Consider the following 14,466-nt stretch of genomic DNA (forward strand, 5'->3'; position numbering starts at 1 on the left):
CCCCTCCCTCCCAAAGGATAGAAAAACAGAGCAAAAAAAAAAAATTAAACTTCAATCCCTCTTTGCAATAATAAAGTGAAAAATATTCCCTTTGGCAGCTCCTCCCCACCGCTGTGGAGGCTAAAGCTGGGTTTCTCTTCTGTTCCCCGCCGGCCAGCGAAGCGCCGGCTGCCGCCGCGGGAGGACGTTGATGGCCGAGGCTATTTGATCCGAAGGCACCCAAGAGCGATACCTCAGACGAGGTGTCGCGTGCCGCCGCCGAGCTCAGTCCGTGCCAGGCTGCGCTTACCTTTAGCTACAGCAGGGCATTTCTTTCCAGGGGAACAGCCGAAAAAAAAAAGGAATTCATGCAAGCTTCCCACCGGTGCCCCACATGTGAAAAAAACAGGTACCCAAGAGGTGGCAGCTCGGGATCAACCCTGTGAGACACCTGAGAACTCACCCAGGAGGAAGCCATGGCACCACACAGCGCTACTGCTTCCGAGCACTGGCTGAAATACCGGAGGGGGGGGATAAAAAAAAAGGGGGAGAAGTGGTGTTTCTTCCCGCCAAAGATGCTATGAACCATTTCTCGGGACCCAGATGGATAATAATGGAATTATTTAGTAAAATAATTAGTAAGACGTGATCACCAAGCAGTCGGCATAAAGCCCAAGCGCCCCGGCGCCTGGCGTGCCCCTCGGGCTGGGAGTGTGCCCGTAGGCACGCGGAGCCTCCGGCAGAGGCCGAGCCGCCGCTCCGCCGGGCCGGCCCTCACCGTCAATATTTTCCCGAAGCCGCGGCGTGCCAGGGACGGAGCTTCTCCGCGGCACGCCTCGTCGGCACCGGGGAGGCTCGTTTATTTATTTTTTTTAAAAAAAAGAGACATGGATGGGTTTGCCAAAACTAAGGGGGGAGGGGGGGGGGAATTGGCACTTTTTCCACCCAGGAGAGCGGGAGCAGCCTGGCAGCGCTGAGCTATCCCGGTGCCGGGCTGATATCCCCATCTGCTGGATCACTGGGGTGGTGGGAAGGACAGTGAAACTGCAAAAAAAAAAAAAAAAAAAAAAAAAAAAAAAAAGTAAAAAAAGAAAAAATCCCACTAAATCAAGGACAAACCCTCTTAAAAAATAAATATATATATATATGCTTGCAAGTTGCTGGCAGCTCCCAGGACCCCCCAGCTCCCCTTGTGCCCCCCTTCCCCCCCCCCCGGGGACAGGCACTTGAGGCACAGCACCAAAAGGGATTTGCCGCTCCAGGGCTTTGCTCGTAGCCCTGAGCCCTTACTGGGGCCCTTGGGCAGAGCAAACTGCAGCCCTCCTTCTGCATCACCCCCCCACCCCGGGAAAAAATAACAAAAATAGATTAAATATCACTTTTAATAGTCCCCCTACCCCACCCCAGGGGCTGCAAACAGGACCCACGGGGGAGCCCACTGCCCTGCTGCCCTTTCCCTTTCGGCAATTAGCAACGGCACGCGGTGGGGGGCCCGCGGCGCCGTGCCCGCTCCCGACTTTCCCCCCGCCGCCGCTGCGCCGCGGCGGTTCAGCGCTGCTTTAAGGGCAGCTGCTGAGATCTGCGCGGCTGCTGCGCGTGGCTGCTGTGCGCGGCGACGGTGGCTGAACCCACAGCTGCCCCATGGCCCAAAAACACCCAGGCACCTTCAGCCCAGGCAGGGAGAGCAACGTGTGTTGCCTTCGCTGCAGACGATATTGCATTTTATTTACAGTGGCATCCAAGGAGAGAGCGCTGGGGAGCTTGAAATGGTAATAAATGCTTTTTTTTTTTTTTTTCCAGAAAAGCCAGGGATTAACAGGCATTTGGGGTGAGCAGAGGGAGGAGAAAGAAGAGAAAGGAGGTGAGGACATGGTGCATCTTCCCAGTCAATCCACATTAAAAAAAAAAAAAAAATGGGGCAGAAAACCCGCTCTGGGCCTGAAGAGGTCTCCAAAACACCTGTCGCAGCTGCCACGGACCTGGCCCGGCAAGCTCACCCTCAAGTGAGGGTGGCCAGGGGACGTGTCCCTCACTGCCGGTGCCTGCCCAGGGATGCTCACTCAGGGATGTAGTCCCTGAAGGAGTTGAAGCTGAGGCTTCGGCCCGCTGACGTCAAGGTGGAGCTCGCTTGCATCTTGGGGATCTTCTCCATCAGCTTCGATGCGGTCCTCCTCTTAAAGGAGCCCGGGGAGAAATGCCCCTGTCTCATGAGCTCCTGGTAGAGGGCACCGAATACGGTCACCGTCTCCTCGTAGCTGTCACGAGTGGAGATCTCATAGAAAGGCAGCTTCAAGGCCTTGGCGAGGCTCTCGCCCTCCTCGGTGGACACCATGCGGTCGTACTGCAAGTCCTTCTTGTTGGCCACGATGACGATGGGCGGCTGGTCACCAGCACTGCCACGCTTGGGGCTGCCGTGGAGGTGGTTGATGAGGAAGCAGAGGCGCACCACCTCATCAAAGCTGCAGCGGTCCGTCACCGAGTACACAACGGCGAAGCCGTCGCCCCACTTGATCTTCTCCTCAATCTGCAGGGAGTCTTCCTCCTGGTGGGGCAGGAAAGCGGCAAACATTCACGCAAGGCACTGCAGCCATGCTGGAGGTGATGCTAGGAGACATAAACCCAGAGCTGGTGTCTCCCGAGCATCCTTCCTCCAAGGCAAGCGCGCTCGGCTCAGCGTTTCGGACGCCACAGATCAATGGCAGCGGGACGCCAGGGCTTGCACCCCTCCCAGGGGGCTTCCCACCTCACCTGTCCTGCTGTGTCGAGGATCTCAAAGTGCACCATGTCCCCATCGATTACAGCCACGTGCCTGTAAATCATTTCTGGGGGGAGGGAACAGACACAAAAACATTGAGTGAGAGGTACTGCCAGCTTTGTTGCCAGCCACACCGGAGAAGCAGACTGCCACCCGCTGCAAACGCCTCTGACACTGCCATGTGTCCCCATTGCAAATATATAGACATATATATATATATATATGTAAATAAAGACATGCATGACCAGCAACTGGCCATTTTTTGAAATGTTCCCGCAGTGACTCGGTTTGCAAAGAGCAAGTGCTCAAAAATTCCCGCAAAGCCAAACACCCCAGAAAAAGAAAAAGAAAAAGAAAAAAGAAAAGGAAAAGCCGTAGCCACTGGTTCAGCGGCCCAGGCGCCTGCCTGCCCCATGAAAGCCTCCTCGTGCCAAACCGCGCGGGGCCGAGGAGGCGTGCTGCACTCGCTTGTGCACTGCCCACGTCTCCGCCGCGGATTTCGCCTTAGCCAACCACCGGAAACGACGGAAAAGGGATGCCGAAGCCTCGGCAGCGGGAGCAAGGGCAAGGATAAAGAAGGGCTTTACCTACCTAGGGTTGGGTCATAGTCTCCGATGAACCTCCTGGTGATGAACCTCACAGTTAATGCTGGGAAAAACAAAAAAAAAAAAAAAAAAAACAGAAAAAAAAGCAAACAAAACAACAACAAAAGAAAACACAACAGAAGAAGCCAGTTAGGATCATCAACTCGAACGGCCGTGAGCTGGGGCCTGGGAAGAGCCTGGGAAAGGTGGCGGTGGCGGGCCAGGAGCCGGGCCAGCGTGACGGAGCAGGCAGCCATCACGCTCGCACCGCTGCCGCTCACCTCCTGGCTCGCCTGAGATCTCCTAACGCTTGGCCAGTGGCTCCATCCGGAGGTGGCCTCCTGGATGCAACGCTGCCTGTGCACGAAGCCAAGGGGGAACCAGCGGTGGCCAGTGGCGATCAAAACCTGGCTTGGGCGCACGGGGAGCTGCCGCTCGGAAGAGGCGCGTGCAGGCAGACGGGCGCAAGTGCGTCCGAGGGGCCACGTGAGGAAGTTTTTTCCCTCCGTCCGGCGCACGAGTAGCCCTGCGGCGGGCTCTCGCTGGGGACCCCCGAAGCGGCTAGGCTTCGGTCTGCGCCGCGCGGCGCCACGTTTGCACCGCAGCATCGGCGGGGCCAGCACACCGGCTAGCAACACCCGTCCGTCTTCGGTGAACGCTTTGTGGGCAGCGCTTCCCCCCCGCCATCACCCACCTGCCCGGAGCACGGCACGGTTCGTGCGGTCCTGGATCAGCCCCGGCTCGATGGCACCAGGCAGGAGCCGACGCCAGGCAAGGGCCGGATTTACGAGCCTCCGGCAGCTGGTTTACAGAGCCGGGTCGCGATCGCCAGCCCGCCGCGGGGCTGCGGCTCACGCTTGTCAGATCCAGCTGGTTGCACGGGGCGGTAGCAGTGCCGCGAGGGCAGCAACGGCCCGGCCAACCCCCCCCCCCGGCCTCCACCACGAAGCTCCCTCGTGAGCTGCTTCCAGCCCGGCTGCTCCCCAGAGTCCAACTCTTTTTGCCAGCGACCGAACTCTTTCCTCTTCCAGACGCCTGGGTTTTGAGGGCTCTTTCCATTCGAAGCGGTGCCCAGACGGCGGCTCCCAGCCTCCCCCCCCCCCCGCCTTGGATCTCCGAAATCGGACCTCTGCTTTCCCCCTCCGCCCCGGGGTCGCGGGAAGCCTTTGGCGGCCCTGGCGAGGCGGCGCGGCTGCGGAGGAGGCACCTTGCGCTTCCGGGCGCCTCGAGCGGCCCTGCCGGACGAAGCGCCGGCGCGCCGGGGGGCTTGGAGGGGGCAGTTTTGCCTCGGCTGAATTTGACCCGTCGGTCTCTTAGCCAGCCTGGGGCAGCCCTTATTTAGGCATCTTCCTTGCGATTTCAAGCATCGCAAGCTCCTGACCTCCAACCGGCAGCGCCGACGGGGGAGCGAGCTGCCGCCGAGCGAGCGGAGGACGGGCGATTTTTTTCCGCTCCTGCTGCCGAGGAGAGCTCCCCCGGCAAGCACGGAAAGGGATTCGCCGGCGCCCGTCGGAAACACAACTTCAGCCGTGCAAGCCTGACAAACTCCAAGGAGCCGGCGAAGCCTCAAAGCCACTTTCCCTCCCGCGTTGCCCCAGATCTGGCCCCCGCTGCCCCGGCGCCCTCCCTACCTGTCTTGCCCACGGCGCCCTGGCCGAGCACGACGAGGCGCAGGCTGCGCGCCGGGCTCAGGCTCACGGAGCGCCGCAGCGGCCGCGGGAAGCTCATGCCGGCGCCGGGGCAGCGGCGGCGGTGGCGGCTCAGCGCTCCGCCCCGCGGCGTCGGGCTGTGCCGCTGCCTTCTCCTCCTCCTCCTCCTCCTCCTCCTCCTCCTTGTTGCAGGGCTGCGGTGACACCCCCTTCCCCGCTCTGCTCCCGCTCGGGGGGCTCCTCTAAAGCTGCCTTTGGGGCGGGTTCGCCCCTCTGAAGCCAGCGGGGGGGGCAAGCAAGGCCACGAAGACCTGCCCCCCCACCTCCAAAATACCCCCCCCCCGAGATGTCCCGCCCGTGGCTCTTTCTGCCTCAAGGGGCCGCTTTCTGGGTGCCACCGGCCACATTGATAAATAGGCGCCGTTGACTTTGCCACCCACCTTCCGCTCCCCGCAGCTCTTGCAGGCTGGGCCAGCAAGGTGAGGAGCAAAGCCCGGCCCCCCCAGCAAACCTGGGGGCTATGGTCCCCAGCGGCACCAAAGAGCCAAGATTTCGCCTCAGGCCTGCAGCCCAGCTTCGCGGTGTGCCTGGCAGAAGCCCCGGAGCAAGGGCTCACGGGCACGAGCCTGGGCGTCCAGAGCAGCCGCCAGAGCAGGCGCACGCGGGCGATCACGGCCCGAACTCGCCCTGGCAAGAAGGGGAGGCGATGGGCGACATCTCGACTCCAGGACGCGCACATTGTGGAGCAGATGTCCGGGTGACATGCGCAGAGGAGACCTGACTAAGGGGAGTGCGTACGGGTCTGGCCTCTTTTCTTAAGGCTTTAGTCATCTCTCTGGCACGGGGGATCTCTTTGTCCGACAAATCTGGGTGACTTTGCTTGCAGCAGAGCACAGATCATCTGCGCCTGGACTGTATTCAAGGTAACATGAGACCTGGCCTATATTTATAGTCCATATCATGTGTCAAAAGTAAGCTGTGCTGGTGCCTACAGAAGACACTAGCACACAACCAGTAGGTCAAGTGGGTGTCTCACCTTCAACAGAGAAAAAGGACATCAAAGCATTGCTGCAGCCAACAGGACACCCATATCCATTAACACTAATGGGACAAAGCTCTAGCTAGAGAGGGGGATGGTCACATGGGTGCACCAAGGAGAAAAAAGCAAGCGGAAAAGGCAGAGAGGAGATGCTGAGAGCGGGTGACTCAGCCCTGAGCGCTGCTGGCCAAGCAGATAGGACCAAGCACCAAGCTGTTGAGCTCACAAGATTTCTTCAGTCCATTCCTTCCAAACCACTCCGCTCCCCTGCTCTGCAGTTTGGGAGCCCAAAACTGTTCGCATCTGCACTCTTCCACATATAGGCTTGCTCTTCCCATGGCAAGCGGGCCCTGTCCAGAAATTCATCTTGTTGACACGAGCTAGCATATGGCTCCCAGCATATCCTTCTGCACATCATTTGCTTACAACGACCACACTCCTGCACTGTTTCTGCAAAGCTGATGAAAAACCTATTTTGTGCCTTCACTACATCTGGAGGCCAGAAGCAAATGACAGAAACTCTAATCCTCAGATTTGAGGACAAAAGCTCATTCCTAGCTGGGAGTTGGGAGGGTGGGGGTAAGCGTCAAGGAAAAAAAAGTCTCTGCTATGTTCCTCTCCTATTTTTAGCCTGACTTCCTACAGAAATGAGATGTCTGCTGGTCCATCTTAAACAATATTTTGAATATGTTGGCCAATTCCAGCTGCATCTGACTGCCCAAAGCTATGAATCTCTACCTGCCTTAACTGCAACTGTTTTTAAAAGGCGTGGATCTCTAGGGACATGGAAATTTCCCAAATAAATAAGCATGGCCCTCCCTGGTCCTCCAATACCGCGTCTCCATTGCCACATAAGGTTAAGAAGTACAGCTAGGCACCTTTTTTGTAAATTAAGGATGCTTAATTTTCCCCTTATCAAACCTAGTCTGCTGCCCATGGCCCTCATGGCTAAGGGAGCAGGGCTCGGTAGGCACTTGGGTTCCCCAGGCAAGTCCCATATATGTTTTGGCCCAGATTCATCCCAGCTTGTGGTAAATGCTTCCAGGAGCCACTGCACCCTTGGCAGCTGCATCAAATTTGCCTCTGCTTCTAGCAGGAGATGAGGATAAGTCAACTCCTACCTGTGCTGCCTCAGGTGAGTGGTCCAAAGAGCTGGGCAGGATGAAACTAGACCCTTATTCCTCCATCAATGCTACCATTAAACCAGGATTAAGTAACTGCCTTGTACCAGGCTGGTGCCCAGCAAGTTCTCTAGATCAGAGGCGCTAGTCTTTCTACAGACTCTTCCTCAGTGGATGAAACAACAGAAAAATGATTTAACAGCCACATTTTCCTTTTTAATATGGCTTTTCTCTCAGAAGTGCCCATGAAGCTGGTTCTCCATTTTGCTGAGAAGCTGCTGGTTCTTTGGCAAAGCTGGACAATGCTCATACCAGCTATAGGAGCATTGCTGGTACCTAAAATCCAGCAGAAAGCCTGCAAGAACATTTTCCCCTTCCAAAGCTTGTCCCTGACCTGGAGGCAGTGAGTTTGCATCAGCTGCATCACATTGCAGCAACATGTTTGGACCGAACACTGGGTTTGCCATGGCCTCAGTCTTCTGAGCAGTAGCAGATTTGTAGCTCCAGTTGCACCTCCACACTGTGGGTAGGATCAAAGCAAAGAAATAGTACTGCAGTCAGATGAAAAGGCAAGAGAGTATCAGAGAGCAATCCAGCAGAGTTCAGTTGGGACAGAGGAGCTATCTGCCTCTAAAAAGAGAATGATAGCATTGTTCTTAGTCACACATATTCAGAACCTCAAAAAACCAACCAAACAAACAAAAACAAAACCCATCCAAATTTAAATCCCTCTTGTTGAATTGGTCCCCTGAAAGGCTCGATACATTAAGCAGTGACATGGAAAAAACGATGCTGTGTCTATTTCTGCATCTTCTTCCGCTAGTATCAAGGAAAAGACAAGACTGACCTTTAAGGAAAATCTATATGGCTCTACTACTGTGTTGCACAAGTGATAAGGCCTAAGCTTGGATTCTGGCACTCTTTTAACAGGCTTTTTAGACTGCCTTCTAATGCAGCAAAGTTTTGGGAGCTGCTCAATGAGCTAGTGTGCTCTCCTTTGCCCATCCAGTTCCCCACTTTGGTTCATTTTGATCAGCTGTGACAGAACTAAGCATTCCAAAGACCTTACAGGTCTTTACAAGTTTCATGGGAATAGACTGAAGGTGGAGGAGACTCAGCAGGGAAGGCTGCAGAATGAGCTCAGCCCTATCAAACACTGGAGGAATCAGACAGAAGAAACATGGTAAATGTTCTCAGCATGGGGAAGAGCATCGTTCAGCTCTGGGGCTACCTTACACAAAGTCTATCAAGTTCAAGAAACATCCTTAAGGAATCAATCTGCTGTCTGTTAGGCCTTCAGTGACCTCTTCTGAACCTCTCAAGGCTCTTACTGGCAAATGCAAAGGCATACTGAGATGCTTGCCAGTGTGTCCGAGGACAGCTCTCACCAAACCAGCTCTACAGGGCACTCCTTCACATGCAGCACCACTCTCGCATCAGAGCCCAGAGAAGGTGGGGGAGATGTGACATTTCTGTTAAGCTGATCTGCTATACTTCTTCAGTGCAATGCCTTTCGTATTGAATATCAGCATTCAGTGGAGTCCACCTAAAATGTACTCTGGTTGTGGTAGGTGGTTAAGCCCAGCCAGGTACAGAGTGATCTTATGCTCACGGCTTCATGAGGAGAGCTGGTATCCGTAGCTAGCCCATGACAGAGCTTTGAAGGAGAAGTGTCTCTGGATAGCTTGTATCTGGCTTCCTGCCCTCCCTTCACATTGCTATGTAGTTTCACTTGCCTCCAGAAAGGCCTGGACTACAACTTGCATAAATTTGTTTTTTGTCCTCTTGGAAGGAAGTCAAAAAAACCTAAGAGTGCTACAATTTGCACTCAGCTCCAATGCAGTGAAGTGCTGGCCTTGATAACCACTAGATATAACCAAGTGCTGCAGAGAGGTAAAGCAGAAAGCATCTCTAAGAGCTCCGCACCGTTCAAAGCCATCTCCAGCAATCGGGCTGAATCAGGCCAGTGTGACCCTCTGATCCAACACCAGCTGCTTGAGAGGACAACACAGGCAATACTCACATGAGCTAGCAAGGAATAAATATGTGTCCAGAGAAAATGTATGCCTCCTCATACTCAGGCATACTTCCTGTGTTTCAGTTTGTGCTCCTTGCCTCTTGTCCTGTCACATGGCACCACTGAAAAGAGTTCGGCCTCGTCCCCTTGACACCCTCCCTTCAGGTACTTGTACACATTGATAAGATCCCCCCTCAGTCTTCTCTTCTCCAAGCTGAAGAGGCCCAGCTCTCACAGCTGTTCCTCAGAGGGCAAATGCTCCAGTGCTCTGATCATCTTTGTAGCCCTACGCTGGACTCTCTCCAGTAGCTCCATGTCTCTCTTGTACTGAGGAGCCCAGAACTAGACACAGGACTCGAGATGAGGCCTCCCCAGGGCTGAGTAGAGGGGCAGGATCACCTCCCTCGACCTGCTGGCAACAATCTTCCCAAGGCACCCCAGGATACCATTGGCCTTCCTGGCCACAAGGGCACATTGCTGGCTCATGGTCAACTTGTTGTCCAAACAACAACAACCTTACTTCCCTAGGAAAAGGTTGGCTCAGACCATGGTGTTAGAACTCTTTTGTGTGGTGGGAAGAAGCTGCATTCTCCTACATGTGCATTCAGCTGCAGTGACACATTTGCGTGGGACCTTTCCACTGGACTGCAATGGAAATAGGGCTTTATGATTTGCAGTCACTAAATAAATCACTTCTTCCCAGACAACAAAGCACCTGCAGCAGAGCCAGATGAAAATAGGTGGAGTAGATCTTGTCTTGTGTTGAAATATTTGTGGTCAGGCTATTCCATGCTTGCAGTTTTTTTCTAAAGAGACTGAGTTTGCATTGGGAAAGAGGCCAATTTCACCCATGAATCATGTCCCTGCACACACAAATCCAGCAGAAAGAAAAAGTTGTCCGAAAACAGACAAAGAACAAACTCACCTTGGGCTGTGGCCTCGGCTCACAGGATTCCCATCGTGCGGTCCAACCTAAATTCCTGCTGGATCATTGGCTATTTTGAGATCCAAACAAATTTGAACTTTGCTGCCTCTGAAAGAAAAACAATCTATGTGTTTATTTTCACTTTAAAGAGGAAAGTAAAAAAAAGTTTGTCCCTTTTTTCGCCATTAAATGAATTGAAGGCGCAAGAGCTAAAAGATCTAGGCAGAAAAAAAATAACTCTAAGCTGCCTTTAGCGCCTATGCCCTGTTTTCAAAAACGACTAAGGTGTTTCAAAGCTAAAACCAACATTTAGCTTCATTTCCCAAGCCCCCACTAAAAGGGCCCAAACCCTGTGTTTCCAACTCATGTAAGTATTACACTTGATACTCTCTCTTTAATGACTGTGTAAGTATTATTGTTATGGAGACAATATACTGTGCAGCAAGCTTCACTGCTAGCATGCATCTTGACAGTTAATGTAGGCTAGGGCCTTCAGAAAATGCTCTCCCAGAACATAACCAAAGCCACACCACCCTGTCAATAAACATATTTTTGGTTGCTACAGCAAAGACAGCATGCAATTAAAAAAAGGGCTCTAACTTCAGGGAGTGATGGGCCAGCTCCTTTCTCAACCACTTCGCAGACTCATTCTCTGTTTCTACAGAAATCAAAAGCTGTCTTTGCTTCAGAGGAACAAATACGGCGTTAGCAGCTCGGAGACGGATCCCAGTTGCATCTCCCCATGTTTTATAGATGGAAAGAGCTAAAGGAGATGAAAGACACCTATCCCGGATGCCTGCTCACGCCCAGGCTTGCTGGTCGCTGTTGGACTTCTCCATATAGGTTTTGCACTGACTCAGATCCAGCAGTGAAGCATTTCTTTTCTCTCCTCAGTAAAGGGGCTTATTTCTCTGGTCCCAAAATGGAGACAAAAACAAAAAAGAAAAATGAAAAAACCTCAACAGCACCACCACCACCACCACCACCACCCCCCTCCCCCCCCGCATCTTTAGTGCAAAGAGGAATCAAACCAGCACAATTTCCTGGTGTTGTGTTCTGCCTGCTGCTGAATTCTGACTGCTACAATGTATTTCGATGTGCAGCCAAAATGTGTCCGGATCACGCTGAGAAAATAAATCTGGCTCCACATACGAATTCTACAAGTTCAAAGACGCCTTGCAAAGCAGACAGGAACAAAAAAAAAGGGGGGGGGGAGAAAAAAAGAAATACCGAAGGGGCGTATTAACAGCATTGCCCTTCTACCCTGGAGGCCCAAACCTAGGAGCTTCTGAAGCTTCTTCGCCACTGCAACAGCATCAATGCCCGCAGTTTGTCACATGGCAGCGAACCCAAACGTTAAGCAGGGACAAACATCACAACTCAGTCGCTGAGTCCTTTTGCAGACCCTTGGGTCCCCAAAGAGGCATTTTCGTGCACTTCTGGCTTTCTGCAGAGGCTGGCCGCGGGAACCTGTGCCCGCTAGCACTTAGCACATTTCTCGCACTTCATTACACCTCGCAAACAGCGGATGCTCACAACGGGGGGCCTTCCTGCCGTGAGAGATGGCTTTGGTTGCGAAGCTTATTTTAGATCGTGGAACAACTTGCCAAGGGAAGAAAGAGAAACCCCGTCACGTAGGTAATTTAAAACTTGTCCAGACAGAGCTGGGGAGACATGCTGTGGAAAGCTAGCCCATAGGATGGCCAGTGTGAGCTGTTTCCACTTCGCTTAGGATGCTCTCCTTCTTGCTGCCAGGCCACTAAACCCAAATATAAGCACCTCAAAGCTACAAGCTTTGCATCCAGCCATCCGTGGCCTTCATATCCCAGCATCCTCACTGAGACCTGAGTGGCACTAAGAAGAGACAAGAAGGTTGTGGTTCTCCTCTAACCCCTGTGGCCACCTGCACTTCGGAGATGTCAGGCTGAGCGCCGCTCCCAAATTCCAGTCTGCTCTGACATACTACCTGACATGACATGTTGGTCTAACATAAATTTGTACCATGAATCAGTGCTTTAATCAAAAGCCTCTTCCGGTGACGAATTCCTGCTCTTGCTGAAACTACTCTGTGCGGCAAACATCAGCCTTACCACCTTTAGTGGGCAAGAAGACTGAAAGGGGACTCCCACCCCTTAACGTGTAGAGCCAAAGGGAGATCACCAACTCCACGCCAGAGAACTGGTAACTTCTGCTTCCATTTTGGAATGGCAAATGGCTTTTTCTTTCACATTGCCCAAAGCAAATGTCAAAAATAAACCCATTTTGCCTCCATCTAAATGCACCATTTCCATAAAACCTGAGTATTTTGCTCTGGTTGGACATTAGAAAAATTTCAAAACAAAAAACAGGACATCCTGATATGGTTGAATTTTCCCTTCCTGCATTCTCCCTCCCCCTAAAAATGCTGTGAAACCAGCCTAATTTCATATAGTATCACCTTTGGATTAGAATTATGTTCCCAAGAGCTTTTTGGTGGTGAGACTAGTTTTAGCGATCAGCTCAAGATGTTTGATTTTTCTTTTTGGAAGTAACAGTGAGCTCTTTCTTCCAGCTTCTGAGCCTTGAAGTCCTTTTTGTTATCTTGCAGTTTCTCCACGACCAACAAGGCTGAAAAATTCCTCTTCCCTACTCCCCCTGCCACTGTGAAAGCCAAGACATGCGTTCGCTTTCTTAGCCCCAGCAGTCACAGGCTTTAAGAAACGCAAGGACTGTGAGATTTCCAGTAAAATTGCTTCAGTTGGCACCACTGCTTCCGCTGCAGGCTGCGAACAGACTGTAACGGGAAGGCAGTCACTGTGCTGGTCTGTGCCGGCATTCTCTTTACGCCAGCCGCTTGGCACTACATATTCCAACTATCATTTCTGCTGGGATCTGTGGCCCAGAATACAGAGCTGGAGCCACCTTTGGTATGGGGGAAGGAGGTGGCAACACCAGTGGGAGAGGATCTTGGAGAAGATTCCCTCTCACTCCCTTTGAAAGAGCTCAGACAGGAAGATGCAGAATGCAACTACCAAAGTCAGTTGCAGAAAGGGCCCTTCTAGCCAGAACACACTAAAGTTGAACAGCTGCACGCTCCATCTTGGGTCTCACCAGAAAAGCTGAGGTCAGAGCTCTTAGTTCAGCGTGGAGGTGAAGGAGGTGGAGTCCTGTCGTCAGCCACTCAGCTGTGCCGTCGCAAGGTTTTGAGGCTGCATCCCCAAATAACTTGAGGAGCAAGTCTAACTTGACCTGAGTCATGGCACAGCTTCACAAACATCTGTCCTGACAGATGAGGGCATGGCAGAGGATGGAGTGTTTGTGCCAGGAGTTACCACCAAAAAAAAAAAAAAAAAAAAAAAGTCTTCTTCATGCTCTAACTTGAGGTTGGCTTCATCTTTTTACCCAGTAACTTCTAAAATCTTGTTGTTCAACTTCCCTGTAGTCAGTAAAAGAAAAAAAAGCATCTCCCAAAGAAGGTTCATGACTGACCATCCTAAAGGGGGAGAGGTGAGTTATCCTCTGCAGACAACTATCGCTCTTCAGCAACTAGACAGCTGACTTAACCCAAACCTAATCTTTCTCTAGCTGAAAAGTCAGGTGAGATGAAACACAGCCTGAACCTGTTAATAGCATCTAAAGTGATCTTCTGAACGTTTATACTGACTTGTGAAAGACCTAAAGGACAACACCCCAATACATGTTGTTCAATAAGTGACAGCACAGTGACAGTGTCAACTCAAGGACAAAGTGGAGAGAGGAAAAATACTGAGACCTGAAAGTCAAATCATACTCAGCATATGAGGTATCAAGTCTGTGGAATAACTAGGAAATCACCTCTGAACCACTGACATCTGCATTATACACACACAGACAATTTATTACTGTGCAACAGACTGGCCTGGACAGGATAATTTTTCAGCTGCATCTCTGCTTGCTAGCCTTTAACCATTTGCACCGCTTAGCATGATCTTGGACTTGGGACCTTGCAGTCAGTAATTTTCACTCCTCTCTTCAGCTCCACATTTGCTGTGAGCCATGCTGTACCGCAGGTTATTCCCTGAAGCCATACAATGCCAGACATTAACTTTAGGCAGAGCTGCAGAAATTTTGTCATGAGAGAATGGTGAAAAAAAACAGTAACAAAAAACACACTTAGCACTCTTATGAAAACATTTCACCTGTCTATAGCTATGTCACTACAGTTCATGAAGAGCAATGAGTGTTTCCAGAGGGTAAATCAGCTCACCCAGAGTCACGTCTGCCTCTCTGCTAGCCTTGAGTGCACTCACAGTTCCAGCATAGGAAAACTTGCAAGAACAGGAATTACTAAGCCCAGCAGCAAGACATTTCTAAGACACAGATGAAATCTGATTTCCTATAGCAGTTGGAAGCACCTAGAGAGGTGAGGGGCTGTCGGC

At 52.1% G+C, this 14,466-nt stretch overlaps 1 protein-coding gene across 1 annotated transcript; it reads right to left on the minus strand.

Annotated features, from left to right (window-relative positions):
- Positions 1-1,683: 1,683 nt before the first annotated feature.
- On the minus strand, positions 1,684-5,093 carry LOC134140825 (ras-related and estrogen-regulated growth inhibitor-like). The gene is made up of 4 exons (XM_062576418.1): positions 4,950-5,093; positions 3,326-3,382; positions 2,728-2,801; positions 1,684-2,521 (listed from the first exon to the last, which is right to left on the minus strand). The coding sequence occupies exons 1-4, from the start codon at positions 5,044-5,046 to the stop codon at positions 2,036-2,038; spliced, it is 714 nt and encodes a 237-aa protein (XP_062432402.1). The 5' UTR covers positions 5,047-5,093; the 3' UTR covers positions 1,684-2,035.
- Between the last annotated feature and the right edge of the window lie 9,373 nt (positions 5,094-14,466).

This window comes from Rhea pennata, chromosome 5 (assembly GCF_028389875.1).
Source record: "Rhea pennata isolate bPtePen1 chromosome 5, bPtePen1.pri, whole genome shotgun sequence".
In the NCBI taxonomy this organism is placed as follows: Eukaryota; Metazoa; Chordata; class Aves; order Rheiformes; family Rheidae; genus Rhea; species Rhea pennata.